The 25,218-nt window shown below is 34.5% G+C and overlaps 1 protein-coding gene and 1 non-coding gene across 2 annotated transcripts; both read right to left on the reverse strand.

Annotated features, from left to right (window-relative positions):
- Positions 1–2,615: 2,615 nt before the first annotated feature.
- Positions 2,616–2,722, reverse strand: LOC113190347 (U6 spliceosomal RNA). Its single transcript, XR_003301770.2, has one exon. It is a non-coding gene; the product is annotated as a U6 spliceosomal RNA (small nuclear RNA).
- Positions 2,723–12,654: 9,932 nt separating this feature from the next.
- LOC144255146 (olfactory receptor 6C74-like) lies at positions 12,655–13,599 on the reverse strand. The gene has a single exon (XM_077799250.1). It carries the CDS (start codon positions 13,585–13,587, stop codon positions 12,655–12,657), a length of 933 nt encoding a protein of 310 aa, XP_077655376.1. The 5' UTR covers positions 13,588–13,599.
- Between the last annotated feature and the right edge of the window lie 11,619 nt (positions 13,600–25,218).

Below are 25,218 nucleotides of genomic sequence, written 5' to 3' on the forward strand. Positions count from 1 at the left end.
TTTCTCCATTCAGAATGATGCTAGCCTGAGGCTTAGCATAGATTGCTTTTACAATGTTGAGGTATGTTCCTGTTATCCCTAGTTTTTCTAGAGTTTTGATCATAAAGGGATGCTGTACTTTGTCGAATGCTTTTTCCACATCTATCGAGATGATCATATGGTTCTTATTTTTAAGTCTATTGATGTGGTGAACAACATTTATTGATTTCCGTATATTGAACCATTCTTGCATCCCAGGGATGAATCCTACTTGATCATGGTGCACAATTTTTTTGATATGTTTTTGTATCTGAATCGCCAGAATTTTATTGAGGATTTTTGCATCTAGGTTCATTAGAGTTATTGGTCTGTAGTTTTCTTTCTTTGAAGTGTCTTTGTCTGGTTTAGGAATCAGGGTGTTGTTGGCCTCGTAGAATGAATTTGGAAGTGCTCCCTCTTTTTCTATTTCCTGAAATAGATTGAAAAGTATTGGTATTAGTTCCACTTTAAAGGTTTTGTAAAACTCTGCTGTATACTCATCCAGTCCTGGGCTTTTCTTAGTTGGTAGTCTTTTGATGGTTTCTTCTATTTCCTCCATTGATATTGGTCTGTTTAGGTTGTCTATATCCTCCTGACTCAATCTGGGCAGATCATATGACTTAAGAAATTTATTGATGCCTTCACTATCTTCTATTTTATTGGAGTATAAGGATTCAAAATAATTTCTGATTATCTTCTGTATTTCTGAAGTGTCTGTTGTGATATTGCCTTTTTCATCCTGTATGCTAGTAATTTGAGTTCTCTCTGTTCTTCTCTTCGTTAGCGTGGCTAAGGGTCTGTTGATCTTATTTATTTTTTCAAAGAACCAACTTTTAGTTTTATCAATTTTTTCAATTGTTTCTTTTGTTTCGATTTCATTAATTTCAGCTCTGATTTTAATTATTTCTTGCCTTCTACTTCTTTTGCTGTTGTTTTGCTCTTATTTTTCTAGGATTTTGAGATGAAGTATGAGATCATTTATTTGTTGGTTTTTTCTTTTTTTAAGGAATGAACTCCAAGCAATGAATTTTCCTCTTAGAACTGCTTTCATTGTGTCCCATAGATTCCGATATGTTGTGTCTGTGTTTTCATTTATCTCTAAGAATTTTTAAATTTCCTCCTTGATGTCTTCTATAACCCATTGATCATTCAGTAACCTATTGTTCATTCTCCAAGTGATGGATGATTTTCCCTTCCTTCTTTTATCATTGATTTTCAGTTTCATTCCATTATGATCAGATAAGATGCATGGTATTATCTCTACTCCTTTATATTGTCTAAGAGTTGCCCTGTGACATAATATATGATCTATTTTTGAGAAGGATCCATGTGCTGCTGAGAAAAAAGTGTGACTGCTTGATGTTGGGTGGTATATCCTATATATGTCAATTAAGTCTAGGTTATTAATTGTGTTATTGAGTTCTATAGTTTCCTTATTCAACTTTTGTTTGGAAGATATGTCCAGTGGTGAGAGAGGTGTGTTGAAGTCTCCCATGATTATTGTATGGTGGTCTATTAGACTCTTGAACTTGAGAAGAGTTTGTTTGATGAACATAGCTGCACCATTGTTTGTGGCATATATATTTATGATTGTTATGTCTTGTTGGTGTATGGTTCCCTTGAGCAGTATGTAGTGTCCCTCTTTATCCCTTTTGATTAACTTTGGCTTGAAATCTATTTTATTTGATATGAGTATGGACACTCCTGCTTGTTTCCATAGTCCATATGAGTGATATGATTTTTCCCAACCTTTCACCTTCAGTCTATGTATGTCTTTTCCTATCAAATGCGTCTCCTGTAGGCAGCATATTGTTGGGTCATGTTTTGTGATCCATTCTACTAGCCTGTGTCTCTTAATTGGTGAGTTTAAACCATTAACATTTAGGGTTATTATTGAGATATGGGTTGTTCTTCCAGCCATATTTGTTTATTTATGTTACTAAACATGGTTTGTTTTCCTCTTTGATTATTTCCCCCCTTTACTGTCCTACCTCCCATTGTTGGTTTTCATTGTTATTTTCCATTTCCTCTTCCTGTAATGTTTTGCCGAGGATTTTTTGGAGAGATGGTTTTCTAGCTGCAAATTCTTTTAACTTTTGTTTATCATGGAAGGTTTTAATTTCATCTTCCATCTTGAAGCTTAATTTTGATGGATACACAATTCTTGGTTGGAACCCATTTTCTTTCAGTGTTTGAAATATGTTATTCCAGGATCTTCTAGTTTTCAGAGTCTGTGTTGAGAGATCAGCTGTTATCCTGATTGGTTTACCCCTAAATGTAATCTGCTTCCTTTCTCTTGTAGCTTTTAAAATTCTCTCCTTATTCTGTATGTTGGGCATCTTCATTATAATGTGTCTAGGTGTGGATCTCTTATGATTTTGCACATTCGGCTTCCTGTAGGCTTCTAGGACTTGGGATTCTGTCTCATTCTTCAAGTCTGGGAAGTTTTCTCGTATTATTTCATTGAATAGATTGCTCATTCCTTTGGTTTGGACCACTATACCTTCCTGTATCCCAATGACTCTTAAGTTTGGTCTCTTTATGTTATCCCATATTTCTTGGATGTTCTGCTCATGGTTTCTTAACAGTCTTGCTGAAAAAATATGGAATGCTTCACGAATTTGCGTGTCATCCTTGTGCAGGGGCCTTGGTAATCTTCTCTGTATCGTTCCAATTTTAGCATATGTGCTGCCGAAGCAAGCACCAATTTCTTACTTTCAAATTTTCTTGTTTAATTTCTTTTTTTTTTTGCCTCATTTGATTTATTAAACATATGGTCTTTGAAATTTTCTATTATGCAAGTGTGCTTTTTCTCCTCTGGGTGTGATTTTTAAACTTCTGTGCATAAGTGTCTTAAAATCTCAATAATAAAAACACTTTGAAAGTTTAGACTAAATTATAGAATGGACAGACATTTATTTAATCATAATTATAGACTCCACTAGAGAATTATAATTACATCTGTAGTTGAAACATTGTATCCACATATCCATTGTATCCAGTTCACATCATACTAGCTATAATTATAATTATTGATATTGTTATTACTATGTAAATAATCTCATTTATTTCATAGTGTCTGTGACTTCATAAATGAAAATAAATTACATTATATTGAAATAACCATGGCTTTACTCTTAGAATTCCATGATTTCCTGAACAATACATTCTACTTGAATTAACACTAAAATTATTCTAGTGTTAGAAAAGACAGGCAAATAGCTAATAGGTATATGGAAAACTTCTCAACCTCAACTAGTCATCAGGGAAATGCAAATCAAAAGCACAATGAAATATCACCTTACTCCTGTTAGAATGGCTAATTATTAAAAAGACAAAAATGATAAGTGCTATCAAGGATTATGGAGGGAAGGTAACACTAATATGTTGTTGGTTGGAATGTTAATTGGAATAGCTATTATGAAAAATCTTCCTCAAAAAATTAATAGAACTATCAAATGATCTACCAGAACCACTAGAATACCCAAAGGAAACAAAATCAGTATGTTTAAGAGGTATCTGCACTCTCATGTTTATTAGGGCAATATTTACAGTATCCAAGATATTAAATCATCCTGTGTCCATCAACAGAAGAATGAATACAGAAACTGTGGTACTTATATATGATGAAATAGTATTCACCACTTAAAAAGATAAAATCTGGCCATTTTCCACAATGTGATTAAAACTAGAGAACATTATATTATGTGAATAGGCCAGACACAGAAACCCTATGATTTCACTCATATATGGAATCTGAAAATGTTGATCTCATAGAAGTAGTGAATAGAATAGTGATTAGCAGAGCCCAGGGAGGGTAGGGGGAGTGGGAGGATCTAGAGACTGGTCAACAAGTACAAAGTTACAAGTAGATGGGAATAAAACTTCTGGCATTCTATTACAATAGAGTAACTGTATTGTTTATTTAAAGAACTAGAAGTGATAAAATTGGATGTTTCACCACAAATAAACAATGCTTGAGGTGATGGATATGCTTTAGCTTGATTTAATCATATATATATATGATTTATATATATATATATATATATATATATATATATATATATATATAAACATCACACTGTGTTCCATAATTTTGTACCATTATGTATTAAAAACAAATCTGAAGAAAATTTGTCTCTTAATGTACAATGTACAATTCAGTAGGTATATTTACACAGAAGTGCATCTAATTTCGGAATATTTTAACCCCCTACCCATCAACAGTCTTATCTTGTTCTTCTTTTCCCCCAAATCCTGAATCCAACAATCAATTTTCTCTTACTAAGGGTTTGCCTATTTGGGATGTTTCGGATAATGTGGATTTTTATTTTGTTGCTTTTACTTAGAATCAAATTTTCAAGTTTTATCAGTTTTAGACCTTCTTTCTGTGTGTTCTTTCTTATGCTGCTGTTGTCATGTCTTATGCAATGAAGTGGTACCTTTTATTCATTGTCTTATCCACAGAGCCTGACACAGCCTGGTACAATTTCTGACACTTAATAAATGCTTAATAAATGTCCGTTTATTTATAAAATTAATGTATGATTTTTATTGAGGCAAAATTCATATGACAACCATTTTGAAGTGTACATTTCAGTGGCATTTAGCATATTAGATGTTTTATAATGATCTCTCTTAGTTTCAAAACCTTTCATCACCCCAGAAGAACAGCTGTGTCCTTTAAACATTCTTGGCCTAGTCCTCCATCTCCTAAAACACACTAACCTGCTTTCTGTCTCCATAGATTTGTCTTTTCAGGGTGTTTCATATAAAAGGAGTTGTATAATATGTGTCCCTGATCTGTATGGATTCTTTCAAACTAGCATATTTTTAAGGTCTATTGAAGTTGTAACATGTATCATTACTTTTTCCTTTTTATGACTAACCTATATTCCACTAGATAGAAATGCCTTACTTTGGCTATTCATTTATCCATCAATATTTGGGTGGTTTCTCCTCTTTGACTCTTATGCACAATACTTCTATGAACAACCATATAGATATATGTTTACATTTCTCTTGGCTGTATACTTAGATGTAGAATTGATGTTAACTATGTTAACTTATATTTAACTATTTACCTATTTTTAGAACTGCTAAACTGTTTTCCAAAGTAGCTGGACCATTTTGTGTTTCCATCAAGAAGTACAGGAGTGTTCCAATTCTGATACATCCTAGCAACACTTGCTATTTTCCATTTGTCTGATTGCAGCCATCCTAGTGGGTGAGAAAGGATATCACATTGTGGTTAACTTTCATTCACTAATGACTAGTAAGTTTGAGCACCTTTCATTTGTTTATTGGTCTTTTGTACATCTTCAGAAAAATATTGATTTAAGTTCTTTAATCCTGTTTTTATTCTAATTTGTTATATATGACAGCAGAATGTATTGCAATTCCTATTACACATATAGAGTACAATTTTTCATATCTCTGGTTGTATACAAAGTATATTCACACCATTTATGTCTTATACATGTACTTAGGGTAATGATGTCCACCTTATTCCAACATCTTTTTTTTTTTAAGAGAGAGAGAGAGAGAGAGAGGGACAGAGAGAGAGAGAGAATTTTAACATTTATTTATTTTTTCTTAGTTCTCGGCAGACACAACATCTTCATTTGTATGTGGTGCTGAGGATCGAACCCGGGCCGCAAGCACGCTAGGCGAGCGCGCTACAGCTTGAGCCACATCCCTAGCCCCCAACATCTTTTTTACTCTCATGCCCCATCCCTTCCCATCCCACTCCTTTGCCCTAGAGTTCCTCTAATCCTCCCATACTCCCCCTCCCCACTATGAGTCAGCCTCCTTATATCAGAGAAAACATTCGGCATTTGTTTTCTGGGGATTGGCTAACTTCACTTAGCATTATCTTCTCCAACTTCATCCATTTACCTGCAAATGTCATGTTTTCATTCTCTTTTATTGCTGAATAATATTCCGTTATGTATATATGCCACATTATCTTTACCCATTCATCTATTTGAAAGGCATCTAGGTTGGTTCCAGAGTTTAGTTATTGTGAATTGTGCTGCTATAAACATTGCTGTGGCTCTGTCCCTGTAGTATGCTTCTTTTAAGTTCTTTGGGTATAGACCAAGGAGTGGGATAGCTGAGTCAAATGGTGGTTCCATTCCCAGTTTTCTAAGGAATTACATACTGCTTTTCAGATTGGCTGCACCAATTTGCAGTCCTACCAGCAATGATGAATGTGCCTTTCCCCCCACATCCTTGCCAACACTTATTGTTGTTTGTTTTCTTAGTAGCTGCCATTCAGACTGGAGTGAGATGAAATCTTAGAGAATTCATTTGCATTTCTCTGATTGTTAGAGGTGTTGAACTATTTTTTTTTTATATATTTGTTAATTGATTATATATAATATTATGAGAGGTGTCTGTTCAATTCCTTGAACCATTTATTGATTTGGTTATTTTGGGGTGGGGGACTGTTTAGCTTTTTGAGTTCTTTATATACCCTAGAGATTAGTGCTCTATCTGATTCAAGAGTGGTAAAAATTTGCTCCCACTCTGTAGGCTCTCTCTTCATATCATTGATTGTTTCTTTTGCTGAGAAGAAGCGTTTTAGTTTTAATCCATCCCATTTATTGATTCTTGATATTTTTGTGCTATAGGAGTCTTATTAAGGAAACTGGGGCCTAATATGACATGATGGAGATTGGGGCCTACTTTTTCTTTTAATGGGTGCAGTGTCTCTGGCCTCATTCCTACGTCCTTGAACCACTTTGAGTTGAGTTTTGTGCATGGTGAGAGATAGGGGGTTTAATTTCATTTTGTTGCATATGAATTTCCAGTTTTCCCAGCACCATTTATTGAAGAGGCTATCTTTTCTTTAATGTATGTTTTTGGCACCTTTGTGTGATATAAGATAACTATAATTATGTGGGTTAGTTTCTGTGTCCTCTATTCTGTACCATTGGTCTACCAGTCTATTTTGATGCCAATACCATGCTGTTTTTGTTACTATTGCACTGTAGTATAGTTTAAGGTCTGGTATAGTGATGTCACTTCTTTACTCTTCCTGCTAAGAATTGCTTTAGCTAGTCTGGGTCTCTTATTTTTCCAGATGAATTTCATGACTATTTTTTTATTGCTATGAGGAATGTCATTGGGATTTTAATTGGAATTGCATCAAATCTGTATAGTGCTTTTGGTAGTATAGTCATTTTGACAATATTAATTCTGCCTATCCAAGAACAAGAGAGATATTTCCATCTTCTAAAATATTCTTTAATTTCTTTCTTTAGCATTCTACAGTTTTCCTTGTAGAGGTCTTTCACCTCTTTTGTTAGATTGATTTCCAAGTATTTTATTTAAATCCTCTGAAAGGGAAATGAGGAAAACTACCCCGTTTACAATAGCCCCCCCCCAAAAAAAAATTCTCAATCATTTAAATTTGGTTATTTTTCTTTTTGTTTTTATTTGTAAATGTTTAAAGAACTTTTATCATAAATCTGGCAAGAAACTTTTATCTAAAGAATATATAAAGTATAATGGTGTATAGGCAAAAATTTCTTTTTAGATTCATGATTTGCAAATATTTCCTCACATTTTATAAGATGTATGTTCACTGTCTTTTGTCCTTTGAAACACAATTAAAAAATTTTTAATAACGTTTAATGTGTCTGTTTTTCTTTTATTGCTTGCTCTGTTAGTCTCTTGCTCTGTTAGGAAATGTTTCTACTGTGATTGACCAGTACTACACCTAGTGTTTGCCCAGTCCTTTGGACAAGCCAAAGTTTCAGAGGCCTATAAAGTAGAGTAAAGCCTGACTAATATTTGGTCAAATCAGGACTATCACAAATTGGTGGATAAGTAATGGTCAATTGTGACTATGGCCAGTAGTAAACCTCTTTTCTTTGGACCCTCCTTGAGACAGATTCAGAGAGAGGATCCTTTCCATTGACTGACATCCAGTCAATACTGTTCCACTAGGATATATTCAGGGTACTAATTTGCTAGTTAATCCCTGATTCTCTAAATGGAAAAAGATTATCAGACTGTGGTCAGAAATGAAAGGTCAACATGGATGTGGTGTTGAACACCTGTAATCCCAGTTACTTGTGAAACTGAGGCAGGAGGATTGCAAGTTGGAGACCAGCCTGGGCAATTTAGTGAGACCATGTCTTAAAACTAAAGAAATAAATTTTAAAAAGGTTTGGATGGGAATAGGAAAGACAATAAAATGAATTGGACATTAATCTCCTATGTTCTTATATGAATACATGACCAATGTAACTCCATATCATGTACAATCAGAAAAATGGGAAGTTATACTCCATGTATGCATGATATGTCAAATATATTCTACTGTCATGTATAACTAAAAAGAACAAACAAAAATATATTTTTTTTAAAGTTTTTGGGGTGTAGTGTTAGACCAGGATGCAAGAAAAGACCACTGACTCCAATTAAAATCAAATTAAAGCAAGCTTATTATTTCGACCGACCGGGCTGCCTCTCCCTCCCAAAACAGCAGGAACAAGACAGCACCCCATCTTTCCTGCAGCCCAGCTTTATAGCCCAGAAAGTTACACAAAAGGGGGGTTACAGATAACAGAATTCTGACAAGCATCACACTAATGGTAGTTTACAGTTTTTTTGTTTTTTTTTTTGCTGGCCCCAACATCAGAATTTATGAGGACCATTAGAGCCTCAGAGAGGGTCGTTGTCTGGCCAGGAAAGGCCAAGATTTGTGAGGCGTCACTAAAGTTTCAGAGAGGGCTGCTATCTGGTCAGAAAGCCAGGCATGGGTGAGTTCAAGGCATGGGCAGGCATTCCAAGCAGGTTCAGAATTTGCAGTAATTTATAGTAAAGCCGAAATTATCTTTTCATGGCTTTGTGACGAGATGACTCCCAATTTTAATAAAAGATCAGGTTGGATCTATCAGTAGCCCAGTGGTAGAATGACCCTGAGTTGGTCTGTAGTACTGAAAAAAATGTTTAGACTTTTAACAAATTAAAAAATTAAAGATCAATAAAATCAACAAACTTTTAGTTAGACTGAGAGAAATAGCCAAAACTCAGAATCAGCCTATATGTTCTTTAACCTGTGAATGTTAAATGCAAGCATGATGCTTAAACAGAAAAATTGGTAAATTTGATGTTATCAAAATTAAAATCTTTTCTCTGTGAGAGTCCTTTTATTTAAGTCAATCTCAAAATTTACATATTAATTACATTGTATAACAATTTTAAAATGAAAATATATCTGAATTGTGATATTAAATTACAGCTTTTAATAGGTGGAATACATTCAGATCTATCTTTCACAACTGCTTGTGAAAATTTTATTTCAATAAAATTTTTAATTATAGAAAAATGATAGTTTGGAAATTTTGTCATGATATTTTATACAAAGTATTGTACTTATTACTACAAAATGGACATTTAATATTAAATCATAGTGAACAAAAAATAGTAATGTCAAATGTTTACAGGAATACAAAAAAAATGAATTTCTCATGTATTCACTGGTGAGAAAAATGACACAGTTGCTCTGGAAAACAACTTGTTAGTTAACAATTTGTTAGAAAACAGCTAGTTAGTTAAACATACAACTGTCGTATGACCCAATAATTACATTCCTAGGCATTTATCCCAGAGCAATGAAATTTTATGTTGGTACAAAAAGTTGTACACAAACCTTTACAGAACTTTACTTGGAAGAACTAAAAACTGAAAGTAGCCCATATGTTCTTCTACAGGCAAACTTTTTAAAAAATATGGTACATACATACTGCAAGATAATCATCAGCAATAAAAAGGAATGAACTATTGATAACATAATAATTTGCATGAATCTCTAGATTATTATGCTAAGTGGAAAAATCCAGCCCCAAAGACTACTTCTCATATGTGTATACATACATATATGTGCACACATACACATTAATATATACATTTTATTTAATATATAAATATACATATCTATTTCTTAAAATGGAAAAGTTACAGAAATGGTAAACAGTAGTTGCAGCAGGAGATAAGTGGCATAACCATAAAAGGCTATAAAAGATCAACAGGAGGCATCTTTGTCATGTTGGAAATGTTCTAGTCTTGACATTATCAGTGTCAATATCCTGGCTAGGATATTTTATTATACGTTGTAAGTTGTTCCCATTGAAGGAAATTAGGTAAAGGTAACTTGAGATCTCTATATTGTTTCTTAAAACTGTATGTGTATTTACGGTTATCCTAAAATTAAACATTTAATTTTGTTTAGGGCAAATTAGGGAAAACTCACCCTTTGAGAAACAAGTTATTCACTGGGATACTCTCTATGGGTTACACTCAGAATTCTGTCTAGCCTTTCACAACATTTCACAAAGAAGAGTGTGATCTAGTATGTATGATCTTTGTGACCCAGAGTGATACTCAGGTAAAGGTGGCCCTACTTTGTGAAGATAGTGTTACTGGCGTTTACCGTGAGGAGTCCTTGCTTCCTGGAATGCTGAAGTATAACACCAGAGAAGCTTGCCAAGGCAGTAGAGTGGAAAGTGGAAGGTTTTATTAAAGGATAGCAGAAAAGACACCCCCACCACCAGGAAGAAGGGGACCTGAAAGGGGAATTGTGGAAAGGGGAAGTCTTCTCTCTTTTGTATCTAAGATCTTCTTTTGTTCTTCGAGTTCCTGTCCTTTATTTCCCTCTATCTTGCAAAGTGATGGGGGATGTGGGCGGGAAGGCCAAAAGGCTGGAAACAATGGGACCAGGAGGAGCCTTCTGGGCAGGAAGGGTCTGGGGTGGTTTGATTAGCATCTGGCAGTTTTACTGGGAGCTGCTTCATTAACAGTCCTTTAGCATGGCCTAGGGCCTTAGGGACATTAACATTTCAATTTCCCAGGTGTTGTTCTAGTTTCCCTGGACTCAGGACTCCATTTTCTTTATTAGACTCCATTTGCCTAACTACACTAACTACCTAACTTTAAATCTGTCTTCAATAGTTTAATAACAAGTGCACACTGCAAGGTTTAAATGAGTGACCCTCCGCATGGGTTCTTATGGCAACTTTCTCTAGTTGGATTGTTAGTCTATTAGATTGCTGCTCAGAGTTCTGAAGTAAACATTTAAATCAGTCAACAGATGGATTGTTTTGGTAGTTCTGGGGATTGAACCCAGCACCTCATGTACGCTAAGAAAGCACTCTATAATTGGAACACCTTCTCAGCCCAGCCAACAATCTTTAAAATCTAAAATTCTTGTCAGGTTATGCTTTAATATAATTAATTGTGAAATCAAGCTGCAAAAGAAAATATACACCAAAATCAGACACACAGAAAATCAAATACATAACATGAACATGGGGAATCAGAAGTGAAAAGAACCACTTCTTCAATGAAAGTGCAAACAGTACTTGACTCAGTTTAACTCAACATTATCAGTGCACACATTTTCTTGTACACATTTTTAAATATGAGTTCTTTTAGTATTGGCTATAAAATATCAACCAGGATTTAGCTTAGCCTGAAAGATACCGGAAGACACCTCTAAAATCTTGTTAGGAGAAAATATCTCTAAGAAGAAAAGAGAGTTACTGAGACCACCTATCTTCCAATCAACTGAAACATCAATTACCAGCAAAAGCACAAATTAAAAGATTTTTTCATTTTGTTCATTATTAAAACGTGCTAAAGAAATTTCATTAATAACATTTGCTAAAGGTGAAAGATGATAAAGTAAAAGTGCCAGTCACAACCAACTGAAATATACTGAGCTATTTATATCTCTAAAACCAACAGACCCAAAAAATTAATAAGCTTACAGTGATTAATTTATGTAAACAGAAATATTGAATTGCCATAATTTTCATAAGGCTATTATATTATGATTTTCATAAGCAATTTTCTTCTAAATTCAAAACTTGCTTTGAATAAATAAAGTGGTAAAGAAGGGTGTCTATTTTTGGGGGGACGTTAAAAAATTCAAGGTTGAGTCATGAATATCAATTGTTAAATCTGATGACACTTTTATTCTTAGCTTAAGGGGTTTGTATTAAAATATCCCTCAGTATCTATGGAGAATTGTTTTCAGCAACTCTGTCAATATCACAATCCATGGATGCTCAAGTCCCTTAGTAAAACAGCATAGTATTTGTTTATAACCTGCTCACATATTCCATATACTTTAAATCATTTCTAGATAATTTATACTATTTATTTATATTGTGTATTATATACTACAATATAAATAACATACAAGTAGTGTTATACTGTATTAAGGGAAAAAATGACAAAAGGATGTACATATTCAATACACAACATGCAATTTTTTCCAAATATTTTCCATCTACAATGAGTTGAATTAGAGAACACACAGATGTGGAAGATCAGTGATTTGATTTGTACATGTTAGCCTCACCGTAAATGTTGTCTGACTTGAGCTTACTTAAGACAAATGGGAAGAACAGTAAGGAACATACTTTTCAGCACAATATAGGGAACTAATGTTATACAATCAAAGAAGTTGCAAGATCAGGCAGCATCCATCTAGGTGAAAGTTCACATAAGCTAGATTACTACATGTAGGAATTCTAGTAGAGGAGACTTACACCATAGTGGGAAGTTGAAGTAGATGAACAAGATTTAGCTTCCCCACAAAGCTCTCTGATCCTATTTCTACAATTTCACCCTGGACAGAGCATCCCTCAGAGCCTGGTGGACCTGTTTGTTGCGCAGGGTATAAATTATAGGGTTCAGTAGTGGGGTCACCACTGTGTTCACAAGAGCAGCCTCCCTGTTGGAGTCCAGCCTGCTCGCTTGCTTTGGTTTTATATATATGAAGACACAACTGCCGTACATCAGTGAGAGGACCAAGAGGTGAGAAGAGCAGGTGGAGAAAGCTCTTTGTCGCTCCTTGGCTGATGGAAGATGCATGATTGTGACTACTATGTTGCTGTATGCAATGATGGTTATAATGAGGGATGTTAAAAGGATAAACAAAGCTATACCAAAGGCCAGCATTTCAATAGATCTGGTCTCAGAACAGGAAAGATGGATTAAGGAGCCTAAGTCACAGAAGAAATGAGATATGATGTTGGAGCCACAAAAGGATAACTGGGAAACCTTCAGGATCACACCAGTGATAAAAATGAAGGACAAAGTGTAGCAGAAAAACACCAGAAAGAAACAAACCTTCAGGCTCATGATAGTTGGGTAGTGTAGAGGCTTGCAAATGGCCAGGTATCGATCCAAGGACATCACAGTCATGAGGAAGAAAATTGTTGACCCAAGAAATAAAAAAGAAAAGGCTTGTGTGAGACAAGGTGTAAATTTAATTGTTTGCTGTCCTAAAAGAAAGATGGACAGCAATTTAGGAATAACAGTGGTGATGAAACAGAATTCACAGAAAGAGAAACTGCTGAGGAAGAAGTACATAGGTGTTTGAAGGCGATGGTCAGTCCAGGTGATAGTGATTATAAACATGTTTCCTGTGATTGAGGCTAGGTATGCCAGCAGGTGCACCAGGAAGAGGACCTTTCCCAGATGCTGGACTGCAGGAAACCCCAACAAGGTGAACTCTGACATGGTTGTCTCATTTCTAAACCCCATGGTTATCTCCAATTTTCTGTCTGTCATCAATCTTCTTTGACCTGTTAAACAGAAAATACTACCACCCAACAAGAAAGAATTTAATTGACAGCCACTGTTAAAACAAAACAAAAACAAAAACCAAACAAACACAAACTGCTTGTGGTTACTATTCTGAATGAGGTCTTGTTTTCTATTTTTTAAATAGTTTATTACAAATTATATTGAACTTTTCCCATTGATAAATTGTAGATCTTCAAAATTTATTCTGGGGGCATTTTCATTTTAGTTTTGTTGTTTTGGGGAATAAGTTTGATAAACAACGTAACTTTTCTGGAAAACAGTATTTTTTGGAAATACTTTATAAGATAACAAAAGGCAACATGAAAATCATTATTTTTGTGTGTGACAAAATATATGACTAATAGATAACATCAAAGGCAAATACCCCACAGAAAATATTCTTTCAGGGTGTTACAATATTAGTTTCTATATTTCATTTGGGATATGCATTCTATGAAGTTCTATGCAATGACGGCAGTACTCCAAAATTGGATAAAAATCTAGGTTCTGTTGCCATGTTCCTATCCAGTTATTTTTCTGAAATCTGATTAGCCTGAGTTCTTTAACCAAGACCCATGAGTGTGTGAGAAAGCTCACAAGTATAGAATCTCATAATTACCCTGTACACAGATTTTTAAATACTATGTCTAAAGATGGGGGAAATGTTTGTATAACCTTATCGTTAAAGCTCAATGAATAATATAGGAGGCAAATCAGTGTTCCTCTCATCCTACCAACCTCATAGAATGGAAGTATTTCCTTCTGCTATCAGTCAAGGCATTTATTAACTTGCCCTTAAACATTTCTTTTTCTGTGAACATCATTGTTACAATGGAGGATTCTTGTATATATGGAATTACACCTAGATGCTCATAGCAATCAGGAGAGGAACATTAATATTTTTAAGCCACTACTTAGCTAGAGAGCAGATGAAGTGATATCTAATATAGTGAAATGGGTCCAGACAACTGTTGTAAATTAGGATCTGATGAATAAGTCACTATAATTAAATCATGTTTGATATAATTCTTTGATTTGTCCAAACCTGTTGCTTTAATTATGTATGGCCCACAATAGTAGCTTAATCATTACTAGTCACTGGTTTAAATATTTGATACATTAGATTGTAAATCATCCCCATGGTCAATACTCACCAACAAGTAGCTCACTGGAAACACAGCTTCTTCAATGATGAGCTGCTTTTATCTTCCAACAAACCAGGATCTTTTTCCTAGGCTAAAGGAAAGGAAAAGGAGGGAAAAATACTCTCAAGTGAGATCTACCCATTCTTGACCTATAAAACAATCAATGGATCACTTATGTCTCAATCAATTCAAAATTATCAAGGCTAATTAATTTAAAGGAAGACAGAAATTACCATCAGTGGAACATTGTTACAGTTTTCCCTATGGCAACCTGGCTGATAAATCCTAGAGCATGAAGACAGTAATAAATGCCTAGAATCTGTACAAGTATTTGTGAGTACAGCTATTTAGAATTCTTGAACATATTTATATTCATTCTATGGTGCATATTCAGTCACTCTGGGACATATTTATTTTGTATGGGGCATGATGACATAGTCCATCAATAACATCTAACTTGGTTCATTGTGTGTCCATACCAAAAGAGACTCAGGAGAAGACAACCAAGGTCAAATTTCTTTGCTCATGGACCCTTTTGGCTAGTTTCCTGTCAACTAGAGTGGCTCACCCTCTGGGTTGGTGAAAATCATTGCAGTCATAAATGAATACACTTAAATGACCCTATGCCATATTACCAGAGGATTATTTCAAATTATCAGTTAGGTCACATGAATTCCAAAAGGACAAACCCCTGGAACACTCATTAGAAGATTATGAAAAAGGATGTAGGACCTAAAATCACAATTGATTCCCAGGGGACATTTAATTGCTCATTGTCAGAAATAGAAAACTTCAGTAAAAATATATTGTTAATTATATTTTACTGCATATGGAAACATACCGTCATTCTCAATAATCTACATGATTCTCTGTGAAAGTCTTTAGAGGTAGATTTGGCATAACTGCCCCAGGGGCATAAAACTTGTAAAATCATGAATTATGTATGTAAAGAAAGACAGGCTTAAACAACTGAAATACCTTTCTACAGTAAATGGATGGCATTGGAGAAGATAATGCTAAGTGAAGTTAGCCAATCCCAAAAAAACAAATGTTTTCTCTGATATAAGGAGGCTGATTCATAGTGGGGTATGGAGAGGGAGCATGGGAGGAATAGAGGAACTCTACAAGGGAAGAGGGGTTGAAAGGGAAGGGAGTGGGCAGGGGTTTAGCAATGATGATGGAATGTGATGGACATCATTATCCAAAGTACATGTATGAAGTCACGAATTGGTGTGAACATACTTTATATACAACCAGAGATATGAAAAATTGTATAATAAGAATTATAATGCATTCCACTGTCATTTATTTTTAAAAAATTAAAAAATTTTAAAAAATACCTTTTTACAATTAAGTTGTCCTTTTTTGACCCTTTAATCTGGTATTTTATTTATTGAGATATAATTTGAATATTATAAAATGCGCCAATCTTAACTGTGTAGATCAATGTTTTTTTTACACATATAAACAGCCATCTCATCACTCTAATAAAACTATAAAACAACTATTTCACCTTAAATTTCCTTGTGCCCTTCTCAGTAACACACAAAGGAAATAATTTCAATCAACAAAAATTACTTTTGTTTGTTCTTGAATAGAATGCAGCGTTTGTTTCTTGTTTGGCTTTTTTTTTTTTGGACATATTTCTGAGATTCATCTATATTCTTTCTTATGGCAGTGATCTATTATTGTTGTGGTCTGTAGCAATATAGCCAATCCCAAAAAACCAAATATATCAGCAATATATCAGTTTTTAGCAATATATCAGTTTTCCATTCTTCCTTTGGAGTATATTTTTTCTTCCCATTTTGGCAGCTATTATGAATAAAGGTGCAATGAATATTCTTGAACAATCTTTTGAAAGTATGAGCATTCAATTCTCTTAGGTAGGAAACTTGGAGTGAAAGTGCTGAATAATAGGATAGGTCTTAACAATCTTAAAAAATCATGAAACAGTTTCCAAAATGGATTTAGGCTCTCATCAGCAATGATGAGAAATTTAATGTTCACCATATTCTCACAAACACTCTTGGAAGCATTCTGGTTGATGTCTAGTAGTGTCCTATTTTTTTCTTTTAATAGCTATGTAATTATTGAACACAAGTCTACCTACATGCTAAGCACATACTCTACCATTGAGTTATACCTCCCAGCTCTTTAGTAGAATGTTATTCTGGTTATACTTTGCATTTTCCTGGTACTGCTAATGTCAAACTCCTTTTCATATATTTATTAACATTTGAAATTTCTTTTGTGAAGTGCCTGTGAAAGTCTTTTACTCATTTTTAATTGTCCTGCCCCCCTCTTTACCCTTAGACTTCTTTATCTATTCTGGATACTTGCCTATGTTAAAATTCTACTAGGCGCATACTGGAAAAAAATTAATGAAGTATTAGAATGGGCAGAATTCTTTTCTAATTGAATGAAATCCAATATCCAAGTGTTTTTCTTTTGTGGTTAGTACTTCCGTCTCCTTTCCCAGAAATTCTCACCTTCCCCAAGGTAAGATAAACATTCTGTGTTTTCTTTCAGAAACTCTAACATATGTCTATAATCTATCCCAAACTAACGTTATATGCACCACCTGAAGTAGAGGTTAAATTTTCTATGTGGATATCTAGGCTCTTTGGAAACATTCTGAAAAGCTCTTTTCCTACTATCAAAGTACATAGATGCCAAGGTCAAAATTAATCTACACATATTGGATGATTTCTGTACTTACTATTCTGTTCCTTCTGTGTCTTTTTCCATCCTAACAAAAATACTGCATTGTCTCAGAGCTGGGCGAAGTGGCACATGCCTGCAATCCCAGCTGCTCTGGAGGCTGAGACAGAAGGATTGTGAGTTCAAAACCAGCCTCTACAAAAGCAAGGCGCTAAGCAACTCAGTGAGACCCTGCCTCTAAATAAAATACAAAATAGGGCTGGGGATGTGGCTCAGTGGTCCAGTGCCCCTGCGTTCAATTGCCAGTACAAAAATAAATAAACAAACAAATAAGCAAACAAACAAACAAATAAATACTAAACTGTCATAATTCATGTAGTTCAGAAGCATTTCTTCCTGTTGTATTTCTATTATTATTTTTAATACTTAGCAAATATTTTTTTAATATAATGTTTAGCAGTCACATCTGGAATTCTTTGCAAGTAGGTATTTTTCCTTCAATAATTTTTAATTGGTGCATTATAGTTGTACATATTAATGGAATTTGTTGTTACATATTCATGCATGCACATGATATAACAATATAATTTGGCCAATATCACTTCCAAGCAATTTCCCAATCCCTCATTGATACCCACTTCTTGATCTCTTTTCTCCACTTGTCTCAATTTGATCCACCCACTATGGTTTTCCTTTTTTCTCTGTCGTTTCCATTTATGAGAGAAAACATATGGCCTTTAAATTTCTGAGTTTGACTAATTTGGATTAATGTGCTGGTCTCCAGTTCCATCCATTGTCCTGCAAATGCCATATTTTCATTGCTTTTATGGCTAAATAAAGCTCCATTGTGTATATATATATATATATATATATATATATATATATATATATATATATATATCTCACTTTTTTTTTTATCCATTCATCCAGTGATGGACACCTAGTCTGGTTCTATTGTTTGATTACTGTGAACTCTGTTGCTATAAACATGGATATGCGTGTATCACTGTAGTATGGTGACTTTAAATCTTCAGGATGAATACCAAGGACTGGTATAGGTGGGTCATAAGATGGTTCAATACCTAGTCTTTTTGAGGAGCCTCCATACTGATTTCCATAGTTGTTTGACTAAATTGCAGTCCCACCAATAGTGTGAAAGTATTCCTTTTCCTACACATCCTCTCCAACATTTATTAGTATCTGTATTCTCAATGACTGCCATTCTTACTTGTATGAGATGAAATCTAAGTGTCATTTGGATTTGCACTTCCCTAACTACTAATGATATTGAACTTTTTTTCATGTATTTGTTAGCCATTTCTATGACTTATTTTCAGAATAGTCTATTTAATTCATTTGCCTATTATTAATTGCGTTATTTGAATTTTTGGTGTAAAGTTTTTTGAGCTTTTTATATATTCTCAATATTTAATCCTCTGTGGAAAAAGTAGTTGGCAAAGACTTTCTCCCATTTCTTGTTTTCTTTCCACATTTCCAATTGTTTTCTTTGCTGTGGATGAGATTTTTAATTTAATTGTGTCCCATTTGTTAATTCTTAGAATTATTTAGTGAGCTTTAGGGGTCCTATTTAGATGGTTGTTGCCTGTGCCTAAAAGCTGGAGCATTGACCCCACGTTTTCTTCTAGAAGTTGCATAGTTTCTGGTTTATGCCAAGGTCTTGGATCCATTTGAGTTGATTTTTGTGCAGGATGAGAGACAAGGTTCTAGTTTTATTCTTCTACATCTGGACAACCAGTTGTCCCAGCACCATTTGTTTAGAAGGCTGTCTTTTCTCCAAAGTATGTTTTTGGGACCTTTGTCAAGGATCAGATGACTGTGTATGTGTGGGTCTGTCTCTGTGTCTTCAGTATGGTTGGTCAATGTGTCTGTTTTTATGCCAGTAGCATGCACATAGTTTTTGTTACTCTAGCTCTGTTAAATAATTTGAAGATAGGTACTTTGATGCCTCTAGCTTTGCTTTTTTTGGCTTAATATTGCTTTGGGTATTCTGTGCTTTTATTCTTCCAAATGAACTTTAAGTCAGTTTTTTCCTAGTTCTCTGAAGAATGTTTTTTGTATTTTTTACAAGGATTGCATTAAATCCAAAATTTGCTTTTAGTAGTATGACCATTTAAAAAATATTAATTTTGCCTACTCATGAACATCATGAACATGTCATCCGCAAATAGTGATAATTTAAGTTCTTCTTTTCCTGTTTTTATGCCTTTAATTTCTTTCGTCTGTCTAATTGCTCTGGCCAGTGTTTCGAGAACTATATTGAATAGAAGTGGTGATAGAGGGCATCCCTGTCTTGTTCCAGATTTTAGAGGGAATGCCTTCAATTTTTCTCCATTCAGAATGATGCTAGCCTGAGGCTTAGCATAGATAGCTTTTACAATGTCGAGGTAAGTTCCTGTTATCCCTAGATTTTCTAATGTTTTGAACATAAAGAGATGCTGTACTTTGTCGAATGCTTTTTCTGCGTCTAACGAGATGATCATATGGTTCTTATCTTTAAGTCTATTAATGTGGTGAATAACATTTATTGATTTCCGTATATTGAACCAGCCTTGCATCCCAGGGATGAATCCTACTTGATCATGGTGCACAATTTTTTTGATGTGCCTTTGTATCCGATTCGCCAGAATTTTATTGAGGATTTTTGCATCTAGGTTCATCACAAATATTGGAACTGAAAAATATAATAAATGAGAGTTTGATACTCAATTGATAGGCTCAACAATGGAGTTAAGGAAATGGGAAAATAAATAAACTAGAAGGTAGAACCATGGAACCTAAACTCAACAAAAGGAACATAAGACACTATAAAAAGTAAATAATCTCATGGATCTAGACACAAAATGTCCAACATTGATGTTACTGGAGTCCTGAACACAGGAGAAACAGGTCAAAGTTTTTCCCAAATTTTACATATGACATAACCCATTCAAGGAGGTACATGAACCCCAAATAGAATAAAACCAAAGTATCCAAACTAAGACAAAATGCAAACATTTGATGATCAAAGACAAAAATATTTTAATGCTGAAAAAGGGAAACAACATACTTCCTAAGTGGAAAAGAAATTCAAATGATGATGGATTTCTCATCAAAAACCATGGAATTTAGAAAAAAAGTCACAATGTTGCTCAACTACTGAAGAAAGAACTTTCTCTTATATAGACTCCTGCTTCTAGAATCTTATATTCCGTGAAAACATTCTTCAGGAATGAAGTATAAATTAAGACATTCTCAGATAACAGAAAAATAAGAATCTGTCACCAGCATGTTTAACCAAATAAGAATGGCCAGTATGTAAAAAAAGTGGATGTGGAACTGATGTGAATCTGCCATATGTATACGGGGTAAAAATGGGAGTTCATAATCTGCTTGAATCAAATGTATGAAATATGATATGTTAAGAGCTTTGTAATGTTTTGAACAACTAATAATAATAATAAAAAAGAATGGCCAAAGGAAGTACTCTAAACAAAAATAAATAATGTTAAAAAAATCACTAGCCATACAAAGTGACACACTCAAAATACTATAGATAAATTAAAATAGATAACTAGAAAAAAATAAAACGAGAAGATTGCCAGGCATGATGGCAAACACTTTTAATCCCAGTGACTGGTGAGGATGAGGTATGAGGATCATAAGTTCAAAGCCAGCCTCTGAAATGTCACTCAATAATCAACTCAGTGAGACCCTGTTTCTAAATAAAATACAAAAGAGAGCCAGGGATGTGGCTCAGTTGTTGAATGCCCCAGGGTTCAATCCCCAGTACCAGAAAAAGAAAAAAAAAATCCTACACTGTCTCAATTAATGTAGTTCATAAACATTTCTTCCTGCTGTATTTCTGTCTATTGTTATTTTTAATACTTACCAAATATTTTCTTACAGTGATCACATCTGGAATTTTCTTTGCAGGACAGCATTTTTCCTTCAATAGTTTTTAATTGGTGCATTATAGTTGAACATATTAATATATTTTTTTACATATTCACACATGCACATAATATAACAATATAATTTGAAGCCCAGACCGCCCACACCAGCCAGCGGAACCCAGGCTCTCCATAGACCCTTTACATTCCTTCCCCAGCTGGCAGACACCTGTCAGAGCCTAGATTTGGGTGCAGGACCGCCCTTTCTGACCAGCAGTCTCCGAAGGGCGGCCAAGCTCAGGAGTCTAGATTGACCCACACCAACTTGCTCAGGACCTAGATCCTAGGTTCAGTATCATTCATTGAGGGACACCAGCAGAGTCTGTAAGCCCAACATTAAGGTGAGGTACAGACAATCTGCACAGGTACTACATGAATATAGGGAAGAATCTGTAATATCTCAGATCCATAATGCAAGAAAGGAAGACACATATACAACATGAAAAAACAAGGGAGGAAAGTGCCCCAAACAAACCAGGACATTATAATAACAGAACCTATGGACAGCGAAGTTGATGAAATGTCAGAGAAGAAGTTCAGAAGGTTTACATTTAAAATGATCTGTCAATTAAAGAATAACCCAAATGAGCAAATACAAGCAAAAATTGATCACTCACACAATGCAAATAAATACCAAGATTTCATCTCACTCCAGTCAGAATGGCAACTATTATGAAGAAAAACAACAATAAGTGGTGAGGATGGTGAGGTTGGTGAGGATGTAGGGAAAAGATACTCTCATACATTGCTGGTGGAACTGCAAATTGGTACATCCAATATGGAAAGCAATATGAAAATTTCTTGGAAAGTTGGGAATGGAACCACCATTTGACCCAGCTATTTCTCTCCTCACTCTATACTCAAAGGACTTAAAAACAGCATACTGCAGGGACACAGCCACATCAATGTTTATAGCAGCACAATTCACAATAGCTAAACTGTGGAACCAACCTAGATGCCCTTCAATAGATAAATGGATAAAAATGTGGCATATATACATAATGGAATATTACTCATCAATAAAAGAGAATAAAATCATGGCATTTGCAGGTAAATGGAAGGAGTTAGAGAAGATAATGCTAAATGAAATTAGCCAATTGCAAAAAAACAAATGCCTCCTTATATCTTATAAGGAGGCTGATTCATAGTGGGATAGGGAGGGGGAGCATGGGAGGATTGGAAGAACTCTAGATAGGGCAGAGGGGTTGGACGGGAAGGGAGGGGGAAGGGTGGAATGTGATGATTTGCCCATTTATTAATTGGGCAGGGTAGAAAGTGATGATCATTATTATTCAAAGTACATGTATGAAGACACGAAGTGGTGTGAATATACTTTGTATATAACCAGAAATATGAAAAATTGTGCTCTATATGTGTAATAGAAATTGAAATGCATTCCTCTGTCATATATAAGTAAAAATAAATTTTAAATGTAAGTTGGCCAATATCACTTCCCAGCACTTTCCCCTTCCCTCATTGATACCCACTCCTGGATCTCTTTTGTCCACTGATCTCCCTTTGATCCACCCCCCTATAGTTTTCCTTTTTACTCTGTAGTTTCCACATATGAGATAAAACATATGAGGTTTAAATTTCTGAGTTTGACTTATTTTGATTAATGTGATGATCTCTAGTTCCATCCTTAGTCCTGCAAATGCCATCATTTTTTTAAGGCTGAATAAAGCTCCATTGTGCATATATACCATATTTTCATTATCCATTCAACCAATGATGGATATCTAGTCTGGTTCTAGAATTTTTCTACTGTGAACTCTCTATTGCTATAAACATGAGTATGCATGTATCACTGTAGTATGCTGAGTTAAAATATTTGGGGAAAACACCAAGGAGTGGTATAGCTGGTTATTAGATGGTTCAATGCCTAGTCTTTGAGGAGCCTCCATACTGATTTCCATATTTGTTGTACTAATTTGCCATCCCACCAACAGTGTGAAAGTATTCCTTTTCCTGCACATCCTCTCCAACATCCATCATCCTTTATTAGTATCTGTATTCTCAATGATTGCCATTCTGACTGGTGTGAGATGAAATCTCAGTGTTGTTTGGATTTGCTAACTACTAATGATGTTGAACATTTTTTCATGTATGTGTTAGCCATTTGTATGCCTTGTTTTGAGAAGCGTCTATTCAGTTTATTTGCCCATTTATTAATTGGGTTATCTGATTTATTGATGTAAGTTTTTTTGAGCATTTTATGTATTCTAGATATTTAATCCTCTGTGAGAAGAGTAGCTGGCAGACTTTCTCCCATTCCTTGGGTTCTCTATTCACGTTTCTAATTGTTTTCTTTGCTATGGATGAGATTTTTAATTTAATTGTGTTCCATTTATTAATTCTTAGAATTATTTAGTGAGCTTTAGGGTCCTATTGAGATAGTTGTTGCCTGTGCCTAAAAGCTGGAGCATTGACCCTATATTTTCTCCTAGAAGTTGCATAGTTTATGGTCTATGCCAAGGTCCTGGATCCATTTGGAGTTGATTTTTGTGCAGGATGAGAGACAAGGTTCTAGTTTTATTCTTCTACATCTGGACAACTAGTTGACCCAGCATCATTTATTTAAAAGGCTGTCTTTTCTCCAAAGTATGTTTTAGGGACCTTTGTCAAGGATCAGATGACTGTGTATGTGTGGGTTTGTCTCTGTGTCTTCAGTATGGCTGGTCAATGTGTCTGTTTTTATGCCAGAAGCATGCACATAGTTTTTGTTACTCTAGCTCTGTTAAATAATTTAAAGATAGATACTTTGATGCCTCTGGCATTGCGTTTTGGGGTTAATATTGCTTTGTCACAATCAGGTAGGGTGCACTAGAAAAGAATAGCAATACCATAGATTAGGTAGAGGGATGTGTTGGGAGAGAAGAGGAGGAGCTTTGGGGATAGGAAAGATAGTAGAAGGAAACAGACATTATTACTATATGAATATATGTGACTGCATGAGCAATATGACTCTGCAACCTGTACACTCAGAAAAATGAGAAATTACATCCCATCTATGTGTGATACATCAAAGTGCATAAATGCATTCTACTGTTATGTATAACTAATTAAAACAAATTAAAAAACAAAAACATATTGCAATGGCAATTCTGTGTCTTTTATTCTTCCAAATGAATTTTACTCAGGTTTTTCTAGTTCTCTGAAGAATGTTATTGGTATTTTTATAGGGATTGCATTGAATGCAAAATTTGCTTTTAGTAGTATGACCATTTTAAAATATTAATTTTGCCTATTCATGAACATCATGAACATGGGTGGTCTTTCTATTGTCTGAAGTTTTCCTCAATGATTTGTAGTTTGCATTGTATAGACCTTTCATCTCTTAGCTTAAATACATTCTCAGGTATCTTATTCATCTTCCTTTTGAAGTTATTTTGAATGGAAGTGTTTTTCTGATTTTTTTCTCAGCATATTTGTTGATGGTATAGAGGAGAGCTATTGATTTTGGTGTGTTGATTTTGTACCATGATACTTTACCACATTTGTTTATTAACTCTAGCAGTCTTTTGGATTCTTTAAGTATAGGAACTTATCATCTGCAAACAGTAATATTTTGACTTTTTCCTTTCCAATTTTTATCCCTTTTATTTCCTTCTCTTGCCTAATTTCTTGCACTAGAATTTCTAGCACTATATTAAGCAGGAGTGGTGAGAGTAGTTTCCTGTGTCTTGTCTCAAAAACTGTTTCAATCTGTTTCTTCTTCTTGTGTTTAGTCAGTTGTACCTTTGAAGGCAATAGTCCATTTCATCTTACTTACCAAAATCATTAGCTTTAAGTTGATCATAATATTACATTATTATCATTTTAGTATCTAT

This window comes from Urocitellus parryii, chromosome 5 (genome assembly GCF_045843805.1).
Source record: "Urocitellus parryii isolate mUroPar1 chromosome 5, mUroPar1.hap1, whole genome shotgun sequence".
In the NCBI taxonomy this organism is placed as follows: Eukaryota; Metazoa; Chordata; class Mammalia; order Rodentia; family Sciuridae; genus Urocitellus; species Urocitellus parryii.